General features: G+C 35.4%; 1 protein-coding gene across 2 annotated transcripts in view; it reads right to left on the bottom strand.

Moving 5' to 3' along the window:
• Positions 1-312: 312 nt before the first annotated feature.
• Positions 313-27,051, bottom strand: part of LOC306858801 (cGMP-inhibited 3',5'-cyclic phosphodiesterase 3A-like) — a 98,724-nt gene continuing 71,985 nt past the window's right edge. The window contains exons 4-17 of one of the 2 annotated variants that reach the window (XM_079399536.1): positions 25,708-25,865; positions 21,442-21,563; positions 20,822-20,984; positions 16,273-16,346; positions 15,924-16,072; positions 14,410-14,547; positions 13,675-13,786; positions 13,381-13,482; positions 11,871-12,070; positions 9,307-9,510; positions 8,852-9,013; positions 1,823-2,105; positions 463-867; positions 313-412 (exon numbers count right to left, since the gene is read on the bottom strand). In XM_079399536.1, coding sequence (XP_079255662.1) covers positions 473-867; positions 1,823-2,105; positions 8,852-9,013; positions 9,307-9,510; positions 11,871-12,070; positions 13,381-13,482; positions 13,675-13,786; positions 14,410-14,547; positions 15,924-16,072; positions 16,273-16,346; positions 20,822-20,984; positions 21,442-21,563; positions 25,708-25,865 — 2,262 coding nt within the window. In that variant the 3' untranslated portion in view covers positions 313-412; positions 463-472. Of the gene's footprint in view, positions 413-462; positions 868-1,822; positions 2,106-8,851; positions 9,014-9,306; positions 9,511-11,870; positions 12,071-13,380; positions 13,483-13,674; positions 13,787-14,409; positions 14,548-15,923; positions 16,073-16,272; positions 16,347-20,821; positions 21,039-21,441; positions 21,564-25,707; positions 25,866-27,051 lie in introns of both variants that reach the window. The other variant, XM_079399535.1, reaches the window with a different exon arrangement.

A 27,051-nucleotide genomic window follows, 5' to 3' on the forward strand; every position in this document is an offset into this window, starting at 1 on the left:
AGTTTCTGGAGCGTTTGCTTTTGTCCGCTGCTGACGATGGGATACGCCAACCGGCGAGAGTCACGGTGGATTGGTTTCTCGTTTCCCCGACTTTGACACTGAGCTCCTCGGAAATGCTTGTTGAGCCTGCCAAACTTCAGGTCATAGGGACCCCTGTTGTAGTTTTGGGGGTTAAGGTGCAGCTGGAGAAGGACTTGCAAAACTGACCAACGTAAGTCTAGAAAATATAGGAAACCCCCTGGAGAACTCCTTGTCCCGGCCAATTTTAGCATCAAACCTAAAAAGTTTGCCGCTTGCTCATTGTTAGTCGAACCCTTCATCCTGAACCCCCCCGTCCCACCCTGTTTCCTTTAGGCACATGTTCCCCAAGCATCTACAGTGTTGTGTCTAAGTGATGTGCTGGCAACCATTTCTTAGAAGTTTCGCTTGCCGATGAAACGCTTCTAGACGACGTCTAAAAACGGCAAGTCATTCATTCCGGATCCTCTTTCTCATCTTCCTCTTGTTTTCCCATTAGCTCCGCTTCGTCTTCTACAGTCTTTGTAGTCTCGTCTGCCTCCTCTACAGTCTTGCCATCTGTTTCCTCCTTTTCATGTGTCTCGTCAGGTACAGGACTCTCCTCCTCCTCCTCCTCGGTTGTCTCCTCCTCCTGGTCGTCTGCAGGCTCCTCCTTGCTCCCTGGCTCCTCCTCCTCCTCATCAATGGCTAGGATTGGCTCAGGGGTGTTAGTGAGGCATGTGGACTCCTCCCCTTCTGTCTGGCTTTGGGACTCTTCAGCGATGACCTTCTTCCACATCTCGTGGTTCTCCAGCAGGTGCTGGGTGATCTGGCAGAACACTTTCCGTCGTTTCTGAGGTGCTGGTTTCTCTACAGTAAACACAGTAATGAGAGGGAGTGTTAGTGGCTTCTTTACACTAGCAGCTTTAATGAGGACTTTAATTTTTGTTTTGTAGAGAAATGTTGCATATACAACAAAAACATCATGCAATGCAATGCGCCTTAATTTCTTAAATACACATTGATCCACATATACCTGTATAATATTTAATATTCATAAAATAAATATTTGACTAGCAACTTTAAGTGATGATTTTGATTTTAATTTTTGTAATGTTGCATATAAAAGTATTTATGTTTATATTTCTTAAATACACATTTAAAGACATAATATTTGATATATAAAAGGATTGAAAAATTTCATAGACATATTTTATATCTTTATCTTATGTCTTTACTGCTTAAATACACACTGATCCACATAAAATGTAATTAATATTCATGCAAAAACTTATATATTTATTTTATATATAGTAGTCAACATTTGAAGTGAATCAAAAAAGTTCAAAGTTGTCCTAAAACAAGAACGCATTTTGGTTTTAGGTTTTAGCACAACTTGGATGAAAGGTTTTGATCCACTTCAAATGTTGACTACTGTATATTATTTAGTATTGCAAATATAGTTTGTCTTAGCAGTGATTACTTTTTTGTAGAGATATGTTGCATATTTAAGTTAAAAAAAAAAGTCTTTACTGATTAAATAACTTTGATCCACATAAATAATATTTAATATTAAAAAACAAGAAAAAGTCTGTGATCATAATTTACGTCAAGCAAGTGTGTCCTGATCTACAGATTGTTATGGAAATCAAAAAGGGATATTTTAACTCCCCATACGTCACTGTGTTCATTTTCAGCTTCAATTCAGATCAGTCTAAATGAGGAAAGAATATAAAACTGAGTCCGTGCTCCTACATCAATGCAATTTGGACCAGATTTTGTACTTGATCTCCTATAACGTTTGAGGAGAAAAACCTGAACTCACGGGAAAGTTCTGAGCTGGTGGAGGTGTCTTCCTCCGGTGTGTCCTCCTCCTCCTCCTCCTCCTCCTCCTCCTCCTCCTCTTCATCCGTGTCTTCCTCAGCATCCTTGCCGTCTTTGGGCTGAGGGTCGACCCAGTGGCCGGGCATGAGAGCAGCTGAATCGTATGAGCTGCAGAGAGGCCCCACGATGTGTGTGATGAAGGACTCCTGCAGTTTGGCCAACTGCGGTGCTGAGCGGTCCATGAAGGGGCTGATGGGAAGGCCCAAACTTGACTCTTCGTCACCCTGAAACACCAGAATGAAAAGAAAAACAACACTTGTAAACATGTGTAAAGTCCTGTTCACCCCAAGAGTGATAACTATAAAGATAATTATAATCAGATAACTATATTAGCATCCAGACCAATACACAATATATGTTTACTATAATCGCATGCTGCAGTTTTGTCACCTGTTGCTTTAAATACTCAAGCGCTTCAAAGCAGGACGGATTCTGATTGATGGTCTGACCATCCGCGACGCCCTGAGATCCCGCTCCGCTGCCTACAACACAGGGCTCATCACCGGGAACATGGATGATTACAAGGCTGCATCTTACAGCGTGCGCAGATCGGTGAAGGAGGCGAAGCAGCGCTACGGGAGGAAACTAGAGTCGCAATTCCAACATGGCGACTCTAGGAGCCTGTGGCAGGGACTTAGAACCATCACGGACTATAAAACACCACCCTCCAGATCGGGGAATGCGGACGCCTCTCTGGCTGACGAGCTGAACACTTTTTATGCTCGCTTCGAGGCTGCAGCTAATCACGCTAACGGCGCTAGCAGTGCTAACCGCATGCACGCTGAGGAAGCCGGTGAGGACAACGTATTCACCATCACGGAGCATGACGTGAGGAGGGCATTCAGGAGAGTGAACATCAGGAAGGCAGCAGGACCAGATGGCATCACAGGTCGGGTTCTGAAGGCCTGCGCTGACCAGCTAGCACCGGTGTTCACCGAGATCTTCAACCTCTCCCTGGAACAGTCCATAGTCCCCTCATGCTTTAAGCAGTCCACCATTGTTCCTGTCCCCAAGAAACCGCAGCCCACCTGCCTAAACGACTATCGCCCTGTAGCCCTCACATCAGTGGTGATGAAGTGCTTTGAGAGACTGGTCAGAGACTTCATCATTGCATCACTACCAGACACACTGGATCCACTACAGTTTGCATACAGACATAACCGCTCCACGGAGGATGCCATCTCACACCTCCTCCACACCACAACAAGTCACCTGGACTGCAGAAAAGGGAATTATGTAAAAATGCTGTTTGTGGACTACAGTTCAGCGTTTAACACCATAATTCCCTCCACACTCACCTCCAAGTTGGAGGTCCTTGGTCTCAGCACATCCTTGTGCCAATGGATCTCCAGCTTCCTGAAGGACAGACAGCAAGCCGTACGGATGGGTAAACACACCTCATCCTCCATCACCCTAAGCACTGGAGCCCCTCAAGGTTGTGTTCTGAGCCCCCTGCTGTACTCACTGTACACTTATGACTGTGTGGCCACTTCCAACTCCACCACCATCATTAAGTTTGCTGATGACACTGTTGTGTTGGGCCTGATCTCAGACAACGACGAGACGGCCTACATACAGGAGATTAAGAACCTGGAGAGTTGGTGCCAGGTGAATAGTCTACACCTGAACATCAGCAAAACTAAGGAGCTGATAGTGGACTTCAGTACGAAGCAGGAGCGGTCGTACCAGCCGATCACGATCAGCGGGACTCCAGTGGAGAGAGTGGACAGCTTCAGATACCTGGGTGTTCACATCACGCAGGACTTGACTTGGTCCTGTCATACCAGCACCCTGGTGAAGAAGGCCAGGCAGCGTCTGTACCATCTGAGACGCTTAAAGGACTTTAGACTTCCCTCTCGGGTGCTTAAGACTTTTTACACCTGCACCATCGAGAGCGTCCTGACGGGCAGCATCACTTCCTGGTTCGGGAACTGCACTATGCAGGACAGACGAGCCCTCCAGAGGGTGGTGCGTTCAGCGGAACGTACCATTCACACCGAGCTCCCTAACCTGCAGGACATCTACAGCAAGCGGTGCCTGACCAGGGCCAGGAAGATAGTGAAGGACCTCAGCCATCCCAACAATGGACTCTTTTCTCTGCTGCGTTCAGGGAGACGCTTCCGCTCCATGAAGGCGAACACAGAGAGAATGAGGAGGAGCTTCTTCCCGCAGGCCATTCGGAGTCTAAACCACTCTCCACTCTAATCACATCACCCCACACTTCCACTTTGCACATTTTTCAAGTACAATCTGCACTAATTTGTAGAAGGTACGGAAGGATAAATGAGTGGGACTTACATACCATTTGTCTTTGTCTTTAGTATCCTTTTACTCACTTATACACTTTACTGCACTGCACAGCACAGCACACGGACACTTTATCACTGACATACACTTTACTTTTTATAGAATCTATATAGAATCATATTCTATTTTTTATTCTCATATCTATTTGTTATTTTATTTTATTGCTAGTTTATTCTGTATATATGGTTACTGTACTTTTTCTATTTGTATTTTTGTAAACTTGAGGTTTTTCTAATTTTGTTGGACAATTTGTTGGACAGTCGTACAATACATTTCACTACATGTCGTACTACGTATGTATATGTATGTGACAAATAAAATTTGAATTTTTTTTTTTTTTTTTTTTTGATTGGTCGTCAATGTTTTAATCGTTCATCAGATGGATGAAATCATTCTGAATGTGATTCCAACGATATTGTTTCTCTTTGTCGTTATAGTTATGGTGTGCATTTACCTACTCTTTAAGAATTAGAATAATTATTAAAACATTATAGTTATCGTTATCATTATAGTTATAATCCTTTTAGGCTGCAAACTCTGCAACAGAACACTAATTTTCATGATTCAATCAATTCACAATGGATTTATTTCTAACAGAAAAATCATGTTCTGCCCACATTATCGAAGTAAAATGGTTTACAAATGTTGTTTCATATTGACCACGTGGAAAAACATTTGAAATCCTTTTTGGTTGCTACAACATGGAAGCCTGTTTCCACCACAGGATAAAAAAATAAATGCCTCTCAATTTTAGCTCACAATTTTGACTGTTTCAGAATTCAGAATTGTGAGATATAAATGCAGAATTGCAGGACATAAAGAGAATTGCGAGATATAAACTCAGAATTGCAAGAAAGAAACTCAGAATGGCTAGATTTAAATGAAGAATCGCGAGAAACAAAGTCTGAATTAAAAGAAAAACAAAAGTCAAACATTTCTTCTTTCAAATTCAGTTTAAACAAAGTCTTTGTGAGATGGTTCAGTCAGGTTTTATTTGGCAATAATAAAAGACTGTGATTATAATTTACGTGAAATAATAAGTGTGTCCTGATCTACAGATTGTGATGGAAATCAAAATGGGAAATTTTAACTTTACACGTCACTTTTTGTGAGATGTAAAACTTGAAATTGTGAGGAAAAAAAAAGTCTGAATTCTAAATTTACATCTTGCAATTTTTCCATTCTATAAATAAAATCTTCTGGAACCAAATTAAATCAACTGAAACTAATATTGTCCTTCATCTGCACTGCCTCTCCAGTAGTATTTGGATGAAGAGCATCATGGGAACTGATGTCACCAGACAGCATTCCTCATATTAGCAAGCAAATTAAATCAATATCATTTCACATCTTTAAAGTTCATCCTGAGAAAAGAAAAGCATTCAGTGATGCTGCAAATATGCATTTCATTTCGATTCATAAATGCCTGATTTGAAGCATTTTTATTCACATCTTCAAAGAAAAATCTATTTATGAAGCAGCTATTTTATATTTAACTATTACATTAAACAAGTAACGATATTACCAGGCAGGGAACAGTATGCTCAGTATATTCAAGCACAGCTGAAGAGTCACACTCTTGATTGGATTTTTCCAGTTCAGGAGAGAAACATACTTCACAGACATTCGACTGCTATAAAACTAGGTCAGCCTTCCCACAGATGGGGGAAATGCACCCAGCCACGCGAGGTCTGGCCTTTTTATTATTTATTTCAGATTACAGTATCGAAACAAATGAGGCATCAGAGATCGGAAGACTCTCATATTGTCGGTGTGAAAACATATGCTCCGCAGTACTTGGAAATAAACAATGAGAGTGTATAAGAGGCAAGGTCTCATGTTGCCATGGCAACTGCGCAGCGATGTCAGTAATGTATGTGCGCTGTGTTCTGTCAGGTGCTACTCAGAAGTGCTGGAGAAATGAATCATTCAAGAAACGAAACTGGGAGGGGAGAAAACAGGCTCCTTTGAAGCATATAATTTCTGGTCCCTTTTGAAATGCTCTGAATATGGCCAGGGGTGGTCATATGACGCTTTGTAGCTCTGTGATGGGGTCCTGACACAACTGGGTCATCCTCACTCTGTGTTCCTCACAATAATAGACACAGTGTTTTATTACTCATCGCCGGCATCCAAACAAGCCCTTAACTCTTTGAGAAACGCTAACGGAAGATACCAAATCATGACTGGTTGAAAAAGCGCGCATGATGTACCGCAGTGGTCAATCTACTGGTTTGGCCAATATTATCCTAATAATTAATGCACTTTAATTAGGCTAAATTTAAACACTTCTAAAATAAACATGTACACAACATTTATTATTGACGAGAGCAAGTGTCTTTCTATACATATATACATATATACAGTGCCCTCCAAAAGTATTGGATGAAGATGAGGGAGCTAACTTTGAGAGAAAAGCAAACAATTTGGATGCTAAAATAAGAGAGGAAGTCAATTAGAGCTCTAGCAAAAACAAAGGGCATGGAGAAATCAAGAGTTTGGAAACCACCAGCAACCAACAACGACCTGATCGACTGAGAAAACAACAGTAGTTGATGACAGACAAATCATAAAAGCTGTGAAAATGAATCCTAAAAGACATGTCTGTAAAATCACCAACAACTTCCAGAAAGCTGGGGTGATGCTCTGACAATCTACTGTCCTCAGGAGACTTTGACACAGAATTACAGATGCTACACAGCAAGATACAAACCTCTGACCAGCACCACAAATAGAAAGGCAAGATTAGAGTTTGCAAAAAAAGGGAACTGCAAATGATCCCAAGCATACAGCCTCATCTGTAAAGCATGGTGGAGGTGGTGTCATGGCATGGGCATGCATGGCTGCCTCTGGAACAGGCCCTCTCAACTTTACTGATGACTTGATGTATGATGACAGCAGCAGAATGAATTTGGAAGGGTACAAAACCATCTTGCCTACCAATATTAAAGAAAATGACTCCAGATTCATTGGGAAGTGCTTCATATTGCATCAGGACAATGACCCAAAACACCCTGCCAGTTCAGTCAAGGAATTTATAAGAGCAAAGAAATGGAAAGTGTTAGATTGCCCAAGTCAATCTCCAGATTTAAATCTGATTGAACGTGAATTTCACCAGCTGGAGAGGAGAGTAAAGGCAGAAACTCCCCAAAACAAGCAACAATTGGGATTGACTGCATTAAAGGCTGGGAAAAGTATTTCAAAGGATGAGAGCAAGAGTCTGGTGATGTCTATGGGTCACAGACTCACTGCTGTGATTGTGTGCAAGGGATCTGCAACTAAATAATAGCTTTTACTCTTTTATATCTGCCTCATGTTCAACTGTCCCAATACTTATGCTCACATCAATGAGTGGGATGAACTCTAAAAGTGCTGTTCTTTTTATTTGGTAAAACATGTATGTGTTGAAACGGCTAATAATAAAATGTTTCATTCTGTAGTTTTGTCTCATATTCATCTTTTAATCATATTTGCAAATGTCTTGACTCCACAGCCAACAGAGCAATTTTGTCTTTACTGTTCCACCAATACTTATGGAGGGCACTGTGTATATATATATATATATATATATATATATATATATATATATATATATATATATATATATATATATATATATATATATATATATATATATATATATATATATATATATATATATATATATATATATATATATATATATATATATATGTATATATATACAAATCTGGTTTTCTGAAACCACTGAAAAATGCTTTTTTGTTTGTTTGTTTTAAGCATAATTGTTTTGAGATATATCACCAGATATAAAGCAAAATTGTGAGCTATAAACTCATAATGGTGAGATATATGCACAGAATTGTGAGATATAAAGCAAAATTATGAGAATGTCGTATGTCATCTTGCTCCGCAAGTAAATGTATCTTATTAAAAATGTTGAGATATTTGTACTGTAAAACAAGACAAAAATACTAGATTTTTTTGTAGTGCAGTGCAATAATAAAGTAAATCAAAAGAGGAGAGGCGTTTGCATTATACTCTTCTAATTTGACATATTTCTGACTGATAAAGGATTTTAAATGGACAAAATGTAGCGTAGGATTCAGTTTTATCCAACAGTAAAAGCTTCTAGGTTGAAAAGGGAAAAGACAAGGATTGATGACGTCAGCTAAACAAAAAATTAATGTTTTGATAAATGACTACAAACATTTTATTCTTTAGAATAACATGCACCAACATGTATTAACAAAGTGAATAAAGTCAAGTGATTTCATGACAACATTAATTGGTCAAATATCAGCGTTTATCATCTCTGAATGGCTTGTTTTGCCAGCAAAATGTTCTCCATTTCCAGCGCTGTAAAATTTTGCTTACTTTCTGCCCTACATTCTCATTACAGCTGTGATCGCGTTCCTTCAGCACTGCTAGAGGAGGATGTGGACGGTTGCCAGGCAACAGCGTATCCTTGCCATCCTCTTCATCCCCTCGATGTGAATGATAGCGAGATGTCGCGTAGCTGCTGAGAGGTTACGTGCGCCCATGATCACAGTCTCTTACTATGAGCGCAAGGTGTGGCTGCCAGGCATTTTGTTATCGAGAGAGCTTCCTGTTTGTCTCTGCTGTGACCGAACAGCTCGAAAATGACTTCAGACGGAAACATGCATCAAAGAGTAACACTGACCTGTTCATAAAACTCATTGACGATGCCTTCAGTCCACTGCAAATGAAGCTCCTTGCTTTTCAACGGACCGTTTATATCCGCTAACTTGATACACATCTGACAGACCAGCAGACGATCATTCTCGTTCGTCCAATCAATGCCTGAGCATCCATCATCTCCCACCTGCAAACACAAAATACACACAGAAATAGAATGCACAGCATTTGTGAAGCGTTCAGATGCAAAAGCCTCTAAGTGCCATCTGAAATTTTCATAAAAAATTTGGATTTTTATCAGGCTCCTATGTATACTGTAGGTTCAGTAATTTTACTCAAATGGTCCTTTTCTATGCAATTAAAGTGAAATAACTGAACATAAATATAGGAGCTTGATAAAAATGCTCATTTTAGAAGAAAATTTCAGATGGCACTTCATATGAACTCTTCATATGTATATCTGATATCAGAGGTGCTCACTTTGGCGTTGAATTCAGCCAGAAAGTCGAAGTGTTTCTTGAGGTCAGTGGCCAGGATGGCCTCGATGACCAGGAAGCGAAAGCGTTTGAAGTCCATGTGGTCCAGACTGGCCAGAAAGTTGTACTCGGGCCGCGACATGAACAGATTCCAGGCGGATGCTGCGTGATGATTCTCCAGCACCGAACGGTCATTATAAAGAACAGCCTTCAAAGACACAAAAGAGTTGTAAGGCGCTTCACATATTTCACACATATTTCAAGTTCACAGAACATTGTGATCAATCACTGAAGCTTGAAAACTACAGTTGTGTATACTATAGTAATATCATAAATATCACACTGCTTCCAGTGTATGTATGCATGCATGTATATGTATGTATATATATTACACACACACACACAGTATATTAGTGGTGTCAAAATTAATGCGTTAACGCAGGCAATACATTTTTTCAGTTTAATGCATTAAAAAAAGATTTAACGCAATCAACGCAGGGGCGGAGCTAGGGATAGCCACCCCACTCACAACTGCTATTTCTGTCACTTTTTCTCTTGACAAGAAGTGCATTTATTCAGGTCGCAGAACGTCTTTACGACCACATCAAACGGGAGACATTTCAGACGCGTGCTCCAGCTTCACTTCAGCGCAAAATAAACTACGCGCATGCAATGTCGTGGACAGTTAAATCATGATGTTACCAAAAAGGTGATTAAAGCTGCCTTAAAACTGTGCGTTTTAGATGAGTAACATTTAATAACATGTCTATGAAGTGGTTTTCCAAACTGTCCTGGAGCATCCTAGCAGTGTCTCCCTCATCTAACACACCCGATTCAACTCGTCAGCTCATTAGTAGAGACTTTATGACCTGAAGTGTGTCAGAAATGGTAAAAAGAGTTGAGAGAAAATATGATGCGTGTCAGATCCGCGTCACGTTCAGCAGCGGCAGCTCTTAAAGAAATAACAGCCAAAATAACCTAATAACCAGCTGCTGTGATGTCTATTAAATCAAATGACAAAGAAAAAAAATAACTTTTATAGCTTTAAGGATTCATCTATATTTAATTCTGTATTTTAGTGTTTGATAACTTCAATTTCTGTATATTTCTGCTGAAGGGCACAGGGAAATATGACATTATAATGGGTTTATGTGAAGATAGTTTTAAGTTCCCTTAAATTAAAAGTTATTTTTTTTAAAGTCTAATAAATGTTAAAATTGATATCTCTCAATTATATGGTAATGTTGAATGGCTATAGTCAATAGGTAAATATGAGGGGGGGGGCAGTTTTATAGAGAAATCAGTATTGGTATCAGTGATACTGGCCTTCAGTCATGAAGATGCCATTCAACAATTATTAAAAAATATACTGTCTTTATGTTGTTTGTACATTAATTTGAAGATTGAATGTGAAATTATTGCAATAGAAAAGTATATTTAAAAATGTTAATGTTTGGTGGGATTAATCACGATTAATTTAAGAAAAATATGCAATTAATTAGTAAAATGTTTTTAATCGATTGACAGCACTAATATATTTTTAATGTTTTTAAAGACCACTCTACTGCTCACCAAGGCTTCATTTATTTGATCAAAATACAGCAAAAACAGTAATATTATGAAATATTATTACAATTTCAAATAACTGTTTCCTATTGGAATATGTAATAAAATATAATTTATTTCTGTGATCAAAACTGTATTTTCAGCTTCATTACTCCGGTCTTCAGTGTCACATGAGCCTTCAGAAATCATTCTAATATGCCGATTTGCTGTTAAAGAAACATTTCTGATTATTATCAATTTTAAAAACACTATATTTATAAAGAAACAATGATATAATGGTATTGAAATGTTTGGGGTGTGTGTGTGTGTGTGTGTTTTAAATATAAATTCATGCTTTTATTCAGCAAGGATGCATTAAATTAATCAAAAGTGACAGTAAAAACATTTATAATGTTACAAAGGATTCCATTTCAAATAAATGCTGTTCAAAGAAAACATTAATAACATAAAAAAACATTAATAACTGATGACCAGTAATAACTGAGCAGTAAATCAGTATATTAGAATGATTTCTGAAGATCATGTGACACTGAAGACTGGAGTAATGATGCTGAAAATACAGCTTTGATCGCGGAAATAAATTACAATTACAATTTAATATATATTTAATTAGAAAACAGTTATTTCAAATTGTAATAATATTTCACAATTTTACAGTTTTTCAAATGTATTTTCGATCAAATAAATGCAGCATGTGTATATACATATATATAAATGTAATGAATTATTATGTGTATGTATATACATAGTATTTCATTACACCTGTCAAATTTGTAAAAGCTTCTATGCTTCACAGTATTTTTAAATATAAGACAAACACCAGTATTCATCAGTTTTGATTTGATTAAATCACATATATTATTATTAATTAGTATAGAAGGTACTTTAGCAATTTATTCTACCTCTGAATTAGTATAAGTGCCTCTATGATTCCTAAGACAGCATGACTGGGCTGAACTGAACTGAAAGCAGAACGGCTGTGATGATGGTGTGGTGTGTCACCTGAGGAGCGCTGGTGGCCACCAGGAACGCGTTGGTCCTGCCGGGATGGTCGTAGTCATGCATGGCGGCTGCTACGTAGAGCGCCATCAGCTCCAGCGCGGGGATGAGGCTGGACAGACAGCCGTAGCCCTCCTCCTCTGCAGGATACGTCCTGGACATCAGGTACCTTGTGTGGCCAAGAGCGAGTCCACCATCAGAGTCTAAACACAGACAGAGTGATTAACAATCTTTATATGCTTTCAAACACTGTTGCAGCATTTCATTTTGTTATTATCTTTTTTTGTTTTGTTTATTTTGTTTGTTTGAACCTACACTGTAAGAATTGATTTCAAGTTGTAAATAAAGGAGCATGTTTTACAAGAAAATACTATTTCAGTTCACATTTAATTTAATGTGTCACTTGCCAATTCTTTATAATTGCAATTTCTGAGTGAAAATTGTTTCTATGTTCTTCTAAATTCTATTGTTTCTATTTTTTTTTTTTTATGTAAAACACTCATAATTTAGTTTTCATAATCATCTCTCTTACAATTAAATACTGAAATAAATTTGCCATATGATCTACTTTACTAAATAATGACAAAGAAATGGCAAGTGACATATTGAATTAAATGTTACATTTTGAAGTAGAAAGACTGAAATGGTATTTCTTTTGAAATCGTATTCCAATCATCTTTATTTACTTCAAAAAACTAAAAAAAAACCTTCAATAAATAAATATACTGATAAATAAATAATAAGTAAATAATGATGTTATTGTTATTCATTTTAGTAATTCAACAAAAACTACAAAAAAATTACAAAAACAAATATATAAAAATCTTTTTATTTAATCTAGCTGGCAAGGCAACACTTCTCAACTTATAATAAAATATGTAAAACTGAAACAAAACAAACAAACAAAAAATTAAATTATAAAAAAAAAAAAAAAAAAAAAATTATATATATATATATATATATATATATATATATATATATATATATATATATATATATATATATATATATATATATATATAAAAAAACAAAAGCTACAAAAACATAAAATAACTAAAACTAACTAAAATTTAAATGAAATATAAAAATAAAAGCTCATAAAAGATTTTATTTCAGCTAGTTGGCAAGGCAACACTGATTTAGTTTAACTTGATGTACTAAAACTGAAATAAAAATGACTAAATATATAGTTATATAGATTTAATACTTAAAAAAAAAAAACTACAAAAAAGACAAAAACACAACATTACTTAAACTTTGACAACATAAATATACAAACTGATTTAAATATGAATAAAAACTATAATAGCATCTCAATAATACTAAAATAACACTGATGCCTTAGAGGACCATGGTGTTACATATATAAACAGAGAAAATATAAACATATAAAAATACACTTATCTAGTCTACATAAAAAGAAGTAAACAAACTAAATATATACTTTTGAATTACAGGCATGAAATGATTTCTGTTGTAACGCATCCAAACAGTGATGAAGTGTGATTGTTACCCGAGTCACTCAGTGATGTCAGAGTGGGTAAACCAGGCACAGGCTGGGTCGTGAGGTACCAGACCGCATGGAGGACGTCTGTGGCATGAATCCTGTTGTGATCTGAAGAGGAAGACCAGGTTTAACACTGTCAACTACCACTAGAGGGAGATACAACACAGCAGAAGTGATGATTTAGGGCAATTTATTCCTCTGGAGGTGAAGCTGCCTGCACACAGCATCTGTTGTACATCATCAGTTATTTCATTGTTAACATATTTCTGTACACATGTCTCCTGCAGCACCAGGACTCACATGGGATGTCCCTGTATCCGTTCTGCAGAGCGTGGAAATAGTTCATGAACTCCCTCACCGGAATCTTGAACGTCTCGAAGAGTCCCGTATCCACAAACAACCGGTAAGACACCTAACCCACAGACAAAAGGGTTAAACTTCTTAACCATGTCTGAAATTACACAAAACAGTTACTCAAATGGACATATGGTTTTTATACACATGCAAATACTTATGTTCAAATATTCATTGAGTTTGTCATGTTTGCATATTTAAAGATCAATGTTTTTGTTATGTTAGGCAACATTTTTAACTATTGAGAATGCATATTATCCAATGGCACTAATTTTTTTATTATTTCATAAAATGTATTTGCTAAAAATGCAATATAATAAAATAAAATAGATAGAAAATATGCACTAATGAACAACAATTTTACACTTGTTTATTCAATAATACTTACTAAACTTTTTTTTAATACTAATTTAATATAATAAAATTATATTAAACATATAATTAAAAAACAGTTATTGTATAATGAAATGTATTATTTAATCATTATCATTTTTAATCTTCCTGGCCTTAACATTTAGACAAAATGCATAAAAATTAAAAAATATATATAATTTTAATTATTTTTTATAAATTTTAATAAACATGCACAATCCAATGACGCTCATTTTTTCTATGTAATAAAAACATATAATGCATAAAAAGCTCTGTACTCTGTATCTCCTCTAGATGTCAGTGTGTCACCTGGCTGAGGATGCAGCCGCATCTGCCATCGGTCTTCTCCACCAGACTGAAGATGGGGAAGTTCCAGTTGTTGATCTGACTCATGAGGGGCTCCAGGCCCTCCATCACCAGCGGCTCCGGGGCCAAGATGGGCTTATCCTGCAGAGGAAATGATTTCAGATCACAGATGGTGCCATCTTACACCAAAAACCCACTAGACATAAATGGAATTACTACAAAATCAAGTGGCGCATATGAAACTACTACAGAGAGCAGTTAAAACAGCATAAAACACAAAAAGAGTCTGTCATCAAACCACAGCGAAAACAAATCAAATGCTCAGTGATTAGTTTTGACGACTATTTGATGACAGTTTAGTTTTACTGGAACAAACAACCCTGTGAATTGCACGTAACAAAGCTATTGCCGTATTTTTGTGCATTATATTTTCTGCAGATTGCATGCATACTGCATATTTTATGCAACACTTTATACTGTGTATTTTTACTGCTTGTAGGTCCTCTAACACTGACCAGAAAAATGAGATGAAAATACAACATAACAATAAAAAAGAGAAAATATGCACTGTACACTGATATTAATTTTTATTATTTAACAAAATGTATTATTTAATCATAATGGTCAAATTCCAGCCATTTAATTATCCAGACCTCAACATTTAGACATACAAATGCTTAAAAAGTAAAAACCAAAAACATATTGAAAAACAATGATATCTAATAATATCTAATAGTGTGGCTGATATAATAACATTAGCAAATAAAAAGTACACAAAGTTGCTAAATCTAAATAATAATCTTTTTACACTTGTTTATTCAATTAAATGTACTAAAAAAATTTAATTCTTTAAGAAAAATATATAAAAATATAATTAAAATGAAATATAACACATATAATTTAAAAATGTCATCTATGCATTTTTATTGTTTAATAAATTACATTATTTAATCATTAACACTTAATAATCTCGGCCTCATAATTTAGACAAAAACAATGTTTTAAATAAAATAAATTAATCAAAAATCACTATCCACTGTCACTCATTTTTATTGTTAAATAAAATGTATTATTTAATCATTATCATTTAATTATCTTGGCATTTAGACAAAAAAAAAAAAACCCATAAAAAAAAAAAACCTATAATAATACGAAACAATGCAATTTCTAACAGGGTGGCCAATATACTAAAACATGTATGCAAAAAAAAAAGAAAAAAAAAAGGTTGCAAAATTTTAATGAACAATTATTTTACAGTGATTACTTTTGATGACAATTTGATGAGTTTATCTTTACCGGATCGAATATACCCTGAGAATTGCACATTAACGTATTTATTTACTATTGCAGTTTTATGCATATTACATGCATACTGCATATTTTATGCAACTCTTTATACGGTGTATTTTTACTGCTTGTAGCCTTGTAACACTGAACAGAAAAAAAAAACTACCTGCCTGAACTAAAGTGCAGTGATAAAAAATCAATTTGTCCCGCAAAACCCGTGTTTACTGTACCTCCTGTGGGATGAGAGTGGTCAGCGGAAATGTCCCGCAGGCTTTCCTGTGACCCTCTCTGTCCTCCTGGTTCTGTGCAAAGTCGCTGCTGTCACTGTGGTTGGTCTCATAGGTGCTGTCATAGTCTGACGACATTATCAGTAGCTCATCTGCAAGGTTATTCAAAAACTTGATCACGCCTCTCGTCATATTTCACGTTCGAGCAGACCGACAGCACTGAAAGACTCGTAAAGACATCAATTACACATGAATTCAGATTCAATCCAGGATCCAGCTGTAATATCACAGATCACAACAGCAAAATGGATCATAAGTGAAATGCATCTAAATGTAAATTCAGCGGCAGTACCTGACTGTTGGATTCGGTCTCCTGCGTCTATGGATCCGTCCCCGTGTCTCAGTTTACTGTACGGTCTTCCACAGCTACAACACACACAATTATCATACAGAAAAATTTAAATCCCAAAATCTTTCATCAAATTTCATCATTTTCACAACCGAATCAAGTCTAAATGGATAAATTCAAGTCTCTTTCTTTCTACAACAATTTACTTTTTCAGTAGGGTACAAAAGGGGCTAAAGGCCCACCTTAAGAAAAAATGTGCTATTCACTGTGCCTAAAATGTATAATTGCAGAAAAAATATATACGTTGTATATTGAACATTAATGGAGGAACAGATTTTGTGTGAAAATAAATGATTCAAGCTGTTTATTTTGTTTAAAAATCGTATAAATGTATGAGGTGGCAAGGGGGGCCTTTTACCCCACACACGGGGCACACAGTATTGATACAAATACTTCAGCTAAAATAATGTTTTTTAAAATAATGTCTACATTTTTGTTTAATAAATACTGTCATTAAAATGTTAAAATAAAAAAATATATTTTAAAATACAGAAACAAAATCATTTTAATAAGTAAAGATTCTGAAAGTATTGAAGGAGATCCAATAATAATTGAACATATATTTACAGTAGTAACAACAAATTATATTTTATTATATAATATGATTAATATCATGTTTTTAAATATGATGGTTTCATTTTAAACATGGTGGTTATCTCTAATATGGACACCCAACATAATATATGATATTTACCATCTGAATCTAACCATGTCATGTCAACAAATGGAAAAGTCAGCCATCTATTAATTACTGTGCACCTTTAGCCCCAATAACAGGGGTGCTTTTTTACCCCAAATACCATATTTTACATATTCTTTCATTATTTAAATATCTTAAACAAAACTGAAAATCATAAAGAACTTTTTTCCTCCAAATATATGCATTAGTTTTAGCAAATTTTAACCATTTGCTCCTTAAATCTACAACATTTAAAAAAACTAAATATTAGATCAAGTGAGCACAGATTCAGCTTTGCACTGCTGCACGCGATCGCGTCAAAGATCAGACAAATCAACACGTGCATCTTGAAAAGAGTATGTTTTGGAAAGTGCCACGCCACGTTGTACCATACATGGTCCTGGTCTCACAGTGCATGATTTGTCATGATTTATTCTAAATCCATTCAAATAAATAAATCAAAATCTTTTATCAAATTTAATAATTTTCCCATTCTTATGTAATGTTTTATTAAAGCGATAAGCCCCAAGAAGCTGTGGTTTACAGTGAATTTATAACGACGCAAAGCGTAAAACACAGCTTCACAAGGCTTATTGCTTTTATAAAACCAATCAGAATCAAGGAACTATCCGTTTTATAATAAAGGTTTCGTTGCCTTTATAGGTTTTTGTGTTGCATTTTAACAACAACAATTAATAATATAATATAATAGCTATAATATAATTTTTTAATTGAATTGAATCAATTCCCAATGATCAAAATCATCTCACATTCTGCTAATTTTATTTCCTCACAGAATATCTTTTTCACTCAGAAATAAGCCACATTATGACTGAAAAATGCGTTGCGAATGCCATTTCATGTTGACTTCAGGAAAACTTTAAGAACAAGAAAAAGCCACAATCCATCATCGCAGGCACGATTCTGTTCATTATGCTTCATGTTTTTATGCTTTATGAGTTAGGAAAGCCAGGAAACGGCTGATGTGTGCATACTGTATGCATTTCATGATTGCATATTTTAATATTTTGCATTGAAATTGAGAGGCGTCTTCTCTGGGTGACTAACCCCTGATGATATGTGCTGTGTGTGTGTGTCACTGTTGTTTAGTTGAGCTCTCTGAATTAGCGGGCCAGACAGAGCCTAATCAAGCTGTTCCTCTGTGCCCAGCATTCATTACGGGCCAAGGGGAAGGTGACCTTGTCCCATCGCCAGGACATTAGTGATCACTGTGAGTAAAACCGATAGAGAGAGAGAGAGAGAGAGAGAGAGAGGGATGGCAGATCTGACCGTGTACGTCCATCTGTTAATATTTAGACACAATGTCGGGTATTTTTCACAGTTAATGATCAGTGGTTGTTCAGTAACCACATAATGGCCTGAAGCTGCAGTCCGCTCTTGTACTACATCCAGGGCCACAGGATACACTCAGATCTTTGGAAACAGCGACCGGAGTGATGAATTAGGCACAAAATTAGTATTAACTCGCTGTCCGTTCTCAAAATTACTCATTAGTAGTCCTGCATGGAATCCAAAGAAGCTAAATTCCTCAAAAAGACTTTGACATTTCCTGGTACATTATGAAACCTTATGCAACAGCGGTCGATTATATTGTTTGGGTAACTTTTTAATCAAAGGCTGGGCTTTACAGCTGGTTTGGTGTGTTCTGTCAGCAATTTCACTGAAATACTAGCTGTAAAACTACACGACATGGCAGTTGCACATATTTATAGGTAAAAGAAGTGAATATAATAACTAGACTGGAGTATAATAACAGTTCTGAATTAAATTAAAGCAAGAGTTGTTATTAAAAACAGATGTGACATCAAGTATGCAAAGATATGGGAAAGAAATTAATATGCAAATGATTAATATGCAAATATGAAATTATAGTTCTGTGGACTCTACACCTGCATGTTTGTGTATTAAATATAATTTTAAAACAAACTCATTTAAATAAACCGCAGCAGGAGTTTAAAAACATTGAAATATTCACATGAAAATGAATATTTCAAGTATTAGAATTAAATTATTAATCTGCAAATATGACATTATAGATGCGATTTGCTACACCTGAAAGTTTTATCAAATATTTTGGATAATATAATAAAATTTTATTTTAATTAAATTGCTGCAACAAAATTGCATTTAAACAAAAATAGATATAAAAATTAATATCTAAAGTAAGTGAACTGTATTAAGAAAATAAGAAATTTTGGAAATAAGAAATTAGAGATTTGAGTTCTGTGGGTGTTATACCTGCATGTTTATTAAATATTTTGGATAATATAACAATAAAAGTTAATTTTAAATAAACTGATGCAGGAGTCCCCCCCCCCCCCCAACAAAAATAGATAGGACTATTTCAAGTATGAAAATTGTTATTATTTATATTTATTATATTGTTATTATTTAATTATTTATATGCAAATGTTAAATTATAGTTTTGGGGGTGCTACACCCTCATGTTTGTTTAATAAATTTGAGTAATGTAATACAAATATAATAAAAAAACGCAGCAAGATTTTTTTTTTTTTAAATAAACAGATATGAAAATGATTATTTCAAGCATGAGATTTAAATTATGTATATGCAAATGTTAAATTATAGTTTTGTGGGTGCTACACCTGTATGTTTGTTTATTAAATATTTGGCGTAATGTAATAAATATGTTTTTTTTTAAACCACAACAAGGTTTTTTTTTTTTTTTAAATAAACAGATATGAAAATGAATATTTCAAGTACGAAAATTAAATAATTTATATGCAAATATGAAATTATAGTTTGTGGGTGCTACACATGCAGGTCTATTAAATATCTTGGATGATATAACAAAACTTTGTTTAAAATAAACTGCCAAGAGAGTTTTTAACAAAAATAGATAAGGAAATTAATATTTCTGGTACGAGAATTAACTTCTTAATAAACTGATATGAAATTACAGATTTAAGTTCTGTAGACGCTACACCTGCATGTTTATTAAATATTTTGAATATTATAACAACAATTCATTTTAAATATATTTCCATGGGTGTTTTTAACAAACGCAGATATGAAAATGAATATTTAAAGTATGAGAATTAATGTGCAAATATGAAATTAAAGATTATAGAGTTCTGTGGATGCTACACCTACATTATTGCTTATTAAATATTTTGAAAGATATAGTAAAAAAAAAACATAATAAATTACAGCAAGAATGATATGAAACAATTATTTAAATCATAAAAAGCAGATGATTAATATGCAAGCATAAAATTACAGAATAAAAGTTTTGTGGGTGCAACACCTGCATGTTAATTTATTAAATATTAGTGCTGGGCAATGATTAATTGCGATTAAATCGCATCCAAAATAAAAGTTTTTGTGTATGTAATATATGTGTGTGTGCTGTGTATATTTATTATGTGTATATAAATACACACACATGCATATATATATTTAAGAAAAATATTTTGTGTTATATATATATATATATATAAATTATATGAATATAAATATATACATGTAAATACATATAAATATCTTCTAAATATATACTGTATATGTGTGTATTTATATATACACACATGATAAATATATACAGCACACACACATATATTACATACACAAACTTTTATTTTGGATGCAAGTGATCGCAATTAATTGATGCAATTTAATTGTTGCCCAGAACTATTAAATATTTTTGAATAATTTAGCAGTTTGGATGCCAATACAACTGCAGTACTCTCAATCTCTGCTTAAAACTAAATGAATTTCCCTCAAAAATCAGTACACAAATGTGTGAAGCGGAGCAGAATGGTGGGGTTTTACCTGCTACAAAGTGGAGGCGGCACCCATTGTGAGGTGCTGGAGCTGGGGGCGCTCTGACTGTGGGTTAAGGCTTTATGGGGGCTCCGTGGCGGCGGAAGCTCTGCGTCTGGCAGCTCCACTGAAGGGCTTTTGTTGGTGGGGCTGGTGAGCGGAGTGCCCTGGACTGGAGGGGAGTGGCAGGGTGAAGCCAGAGGTGAGATGTTGGAAGAAGGGTAACCTGTCAGAGAGCAGAGGAATTACACTGGCACTGCCAGAGCCCATTTATCTCCTTTCACTCCACACACACACACACACACATGTTGGTTTTTGTGGTTTATGGGGACTCTCCATAAGCGTAATGGTTTTTATACTGAACAAACTGTGTGTGCTATTGCCCTACACCAACCCTACACCTAAACTTAGCCCTCACAGGAAACTTTGTGCATTTTTAGATTTTCAAAAAAACACCATTTAGTATGTTTTTTAAGCCTTTTGAATTACGGGGACATAGGCAGTGTCCTCATAAACCACCTTCATATTGTAATACCTCTGTCATACCCATGTCATTATACAAATTTGTGTCCTCATAAACCACATAAGCATGCACACACACACACACACACACACACACAGCGCTGTACCTCTTCGGCTCTTGCTATAGATGTGGTTGGTGGTGGAGGAGGCAGCGTATGAAGCGGACATGGACCTACTCTTGGAAAGGCTGAGCATTATCGAGTTGTTCCATGAATCACTGTTCACCAAACTGCAAAAGAGGAGAAAACACATGAATGAGATATTTACCTGGTAATGTTATTTATTGCCAAAGACATACTGGTGTGTGTGTGTGTGTGTGTGTGTGTGTGTATGTATGTATATATAAAATTTAGCGTTTGACAGCACTAATATATATTAGTGCTGCAGGACTCGCAAAATCGCTAGCCCGACGTCCCGGGGCTATTGTGTTTTCCAGTCGGGCTACCAAAATGTATCACTGCCCTGCCCGACGGGCTACCTTAAATACAGGGCCCCCATGCAGTGTTACCTCTAAGCTGACCACCGCGGCCGCGCAGAAGAAATAATGTGCCTCGCGCACACAAAAATGAGCTGGGAAGCCATTTGATTGAATCCCGCCAGTAAAAGGGAAAGAATAGCAATGCTCGGACAAACCGCTATAGAGCTGATGTCACGACAGAGTTAGAACCGGTTTCACAGAAAGAGAACGATGCACCAAATGAGTCGCTGTAGAAACTGAATACTTCAATGGTTGCAGGGCACTCAACACGAGAGACAACACAAACGCAACGTCATGTGAAATAAAAGGTCCTCGTGTATTAAAGAAGAGTGGCTTGATTAAGAGCTGGAAACAACGGAGGATGGGCAAAGAACGGTAACAAAACTCTGAAACATGTTCAGTCACACACAAGAGTATTGTACAAACTGTACTTCATAACGATGTTTAGACAGCTATAGAGGAATTCATATGTTCACGGTTTTTATATTTAACTTACAGATCTCAGCTTAAGTTTTGCTTCAGTTTCTATTCTATTCTATTCTATTCTATTCTATTCTATTCTATTCTATTCTATTCTATCAGTTTAAATAGTTTGTTTTGATAATATATTATGTTAGGGCTATATTATAAACCTGATAAATAATTGACCTTGTTTTTGAGTCTTTGACTGAGTCTCTTGCTCATCAAGGCTGTATTCATTTGAAAAATACAGTGAAATATTATTGCAATTTCTAATATTGGTTTCCTAATTTAATACCTATACTTTAAAATAGTATTTATTCCTGTGATGCAGCTCTGTATTTTCAGCATCATTCCTCCAGTCTTCAGTGTCCCATGATCCTTCAGAAATCATTATAATATACTGATTTATTATCAGCGTTGAAACTTGTGCTGCTTCATATTTCTTTGGAACCTGTGTTTCTTTTTTCTTTGATTCTTTGATTAATAAAAAGTTTAAAAGAACAGCATTTATTCAAAATAGAAATATTTTCTAACAACAGAAGTCTTTACTATCAATTTTATCCATTTAACACATCCTTGCTGAATAAAGCTTATTTAACTTTCTTTAAACTTTTTAAAAGTATCTTTAAAAAAGAAAGAAAAAAATTTCTGACCCCAAACTTTTGAAGAGTTTATATTGTAACACAAAATCTCTATTTTGACTAAACACTGTTCTTTTTAATTTTTTTTTTTTTTTTTTTTTATATCACAGGTCCCAAAAATTACAGTATTAAAAAAAAAAAAAACAGTACAACTGTTTCCAACATTGATTAAAAATCAGCATATTAGAATGATTTCTAAAGGATCATGTGACTCTGAAAATACATCTCCAGCCTAAACAACTAACACAGGAATTATTACCGGTGTTCTGTAATTCATTCCCCATCTCTAATTATTGACTCTCTCCCTAGTACTTTTTAAATATATATATATATTCATATTTTTCTAAACAGCTGTATATATAGAATAAATGAGGCACAAATCTGTACATAAATCTTCTGTTCCAGATTCTTACACACTATTATTATTATTATTATTAAGTCTTATTTAAATGTTTCTGTTCTCATGTCAGATATGTATGTATGCATGCACCAAGAGCTTCTTACAAACCACAACAAATTCCTCGTGTGTTTGCGCACACTTGGTGAATAAAGCCGATTCTGATTAATATATAAACATAACATGTTTTTCTTAAAAATATACATGAATGTGTGTGTGTATTTATATATACACATAATAAATATACAAAGTACACATTTGTAAACAAAAACTTATTTTGGATGCGATTAATCATTTGAGAGCACTAATATATATATGTTTGTATTATGTGTGTGTATTAGTAATTTCATGATGTTTTTGTTCTTTTTTTAATTATACAATTTTTTTTATTTCTATATAGTTTTAATCACTTTTTAGTTTTAGTTTGTTATTTTAGTACTTCAACTTTTATTTTTCAGATTATTTCAGTTTATTTTTGTTTTATTTTCAGTTAGCGATAACAACCCTGCTCCAGTGTTTATTTATCGTTATCATTGTTTCCTCGATGAAGACGCTTCACTTTTCACACAACTCAACACGGCGTAACCTTTTTCCTCTCAAGAGGCGAACTTGTAAATGAGAAAGTTCACAATGCACTTGTCTGGGGTTAAAACAGTCCAAGTGGCTTATTTTTGGAGAGGGGTTTAAACTTGAATTTTCCTGCCAACTTTAAAATAAAAAAAGGGAGCAAACAGGCCTCCTGCTGTGGGAACACTCTTCAGATATCCATTAAGACACTGCGCAGGAGACCTGCCACTTTAAAACCAGCCTCAACATGGTAATGCAGGCAACCGTGTGACCCTCCATTTTTCACCGGGGATTTTATTTCGACAGGGCCCAAATCTAAACACAAGCCGGGCTCTCGAGTCTCCAGGAAGCCTCTTTAAACTCTCTGTCTACACAGTGCAGATGGCTATCTGGATATCAATATTAATGGGCTGAACTTTAGCTGGTCTGTATAACTCGAGCTGAAATAAGAGATATAAAAGGTGGAGAAATGCCCAAAGATGGACATTATAGAATCTGAATCAAACATTGGGATGGAGTGAGTAAGCCTGCGTGGAGGAGCTCTGGAAAGTTCAAGCTCTTGACAGCGATCTGCAACAGCTGTGCGAAACACTAACGTACGAGACAATGATGACAAACAAAACTAAACGAGGGCAAATGGATAAAAGTGTTGTCAGATAAATCCTGAGAAACTCTCCGTGGACTCATATTTTCAGAAAGTATGTACTGATGCTTCAAAACACTTCATGCGTCACATACGGCGAGCCGGGAAGTATTTGGACAAACGTGCAAATGTCATTGCATTAGATAACCAAATATCAAATAAATTTAGACTGCACAAGCGTACAAACAAAACATTTCATGAAAAAGGCTGTTTGTAACATTTGACATAATAAAACAATACATAAAAGGCTTCACAATGAAGCAAATGGACACTTTTGAGTTTGCAAACTCTAAAGACACTGAACAAAAATAAAGGAAGATGGTGAAAAGATTCTGGGCTGGTCACCAAAAGTATGAAGAAACACTTAAAAGCTTGATGATATCACCGCATCAAACCTCTGCAGTGAATGGGTGCCGTCAGAATCAGAGTCTAAACAGCTGATCAAAACATCACAATAATCCACACCACTCCGAGTAGTCCAGCAATTAACATCTTGAGAAACAAAAAGCTGTGTGTTTGTAAGAAACAAATCCATCATTAAGATGTCTTCACTTCAAACTGTCTCTTCTGGCCAAAAAATGCATCCATAATCCAGAACGCTTCCTCCAGTGAAAATCTCCTGTTGTCTCTCACATCAAAATCCATCCACATATTTATATAGGACTGTTTTGGCTTGCAAACAACACTTGATCTGTGCAGATTTCTCTCCTGATTCAGATGAGACGACTTTTCCAATGAAGAAAGCTATATTATGGATTATGGACTCTTATTTTAGTTCTTATTTTATCATGGTTTGAACCATGGCTTGAAGTTAAAAATGCCTTAATGATGGATTTGTGTCTTACAAACACAGCTTTTGGCTTCACAAGACATTACCTGATGGTCTGGTGTGGTGTGGATTATTGTGATGTTTTTATCAGCTGTTTGGACTCTCATTCTGACGGCACCCATTCACTGCAGAGCATCCATTGCTGAGCAAGTGATGTAATGCTACATTTCTCCAAATCTGATGAAGAAATAAACTCATCTACATTTTGGATAACCTGAGGGTGAGTGCATTTCAGCAAATTTGTATTTTTGGGTGAACTATTCCTTTAAGTCATGTTCATTTGTAAGTTAGTTTGATGAACTAAGTGACTAAAGGTAAACACAGATTGTTCTGGATAAGAACGAGGTGTTTATTACCTGCTGGAAGGGCCATCGTGAGGGGCTTTGATGCTGGCACTGCGGTCCCGTCTGACCGGCCCGGGTTCGAGGGTGGGCAGGCCCGTGGCTGAGGTGGTGGTGGTCCACGTGGAAGAAATGCGTCTCAAAAGCCCCGGAGGCAAACTCCGCCTCAAACGCTGTTATTTAAGGAGAACACACATCAAGTTTAGACTAAAACAATGTTGACAGTGGAGCAAAACACTTAGAGTCACAAATTCTCGGCTAAGGTCAGTTTTGAAGCTTGTCAAACGTCACATCACCAATTATAATCAATTAACACTGACTCAGACAGAATAAAAACATGTGTATGACAAGCCGAGAGCCAAATTAACACTTTTTGGCAGTGCGGCTGTTAAACAAAGCGCTTGTTTAGATTGAATTGGATCACATTTTACGTAAATGATGTAAATCTTAGCGAGTGTGCGTATTTTGAGAGCGAGTCTGTGCGTTAAGCCAAACATCTGAGGGTGGCAGATGACAGCGGTCCGTCAGGGAATACTGAGCCTTTCCCCCATCTGGGAAAATGGGAACAGAACAGATGGAAGACCCCGGAGAAATGCATCATCGCATTTCTTTTTACATCACAAACTTTGAACCAATTAAAAAGCTTGGCTAATGTGGCACGTGTGCGCGCTATAAAATAGACAACATAAATGCACTTAAAGGGACAGGACACTCAAAAAAACTACATTCTGGTGTCATTTACTCACCCTCAGACAAAAGAAATGTATAGAGGTTTGAAACTCACATAAAAATTATGTGTTTAAAATAAAAACAAAACACTATAACAACTAAAACTTTAACTAAAATTAAAAGTATATATAAAATATAAATATTTGAAAATATAAATAAATATAATTAAAATATAGAAAACATTCAAAATATTAATAAACACCACACACACACACACACACACACACACACACATACACATACATGTATAAAATAAAAAAGACAAAACACCATGAAAATAAAAATATAAATTAATATAACTAAAATATAAAAATAAAAAATTAAAATACGCATAAAACTATAACAGTATCTCAATTATACTAAAAAAGCACTAGTTAAGTAAATGACAACAATTTTAATTTCATTATCCCTTTCAATGCAATGTAAAATAAAATAAATGAAAATACTTAGTTTAACTAAAGATGCACTACAATAACTAAAACTTACAAAAATAAAAATTAAAAAATTCACAGACAAAAATAAATATGTAAATATAAAAAATGAAAATCTACATCATTTACACTATAAAAATAATATCAATAATAGTAATAATAATAATAATAGCATCCCAATTATGCTAAAATAACAGTA

Source organism: Barbus barbus (assembly GCF_936440315.1).
Source record: "Barbus barbus genome assembly, chromosome: 39".
NCBI lineage: Eukaryota > Metazoa > Chordata > Actinopteri > Cypriniformes > Cyprinidae > Barbus > Barbus barbus.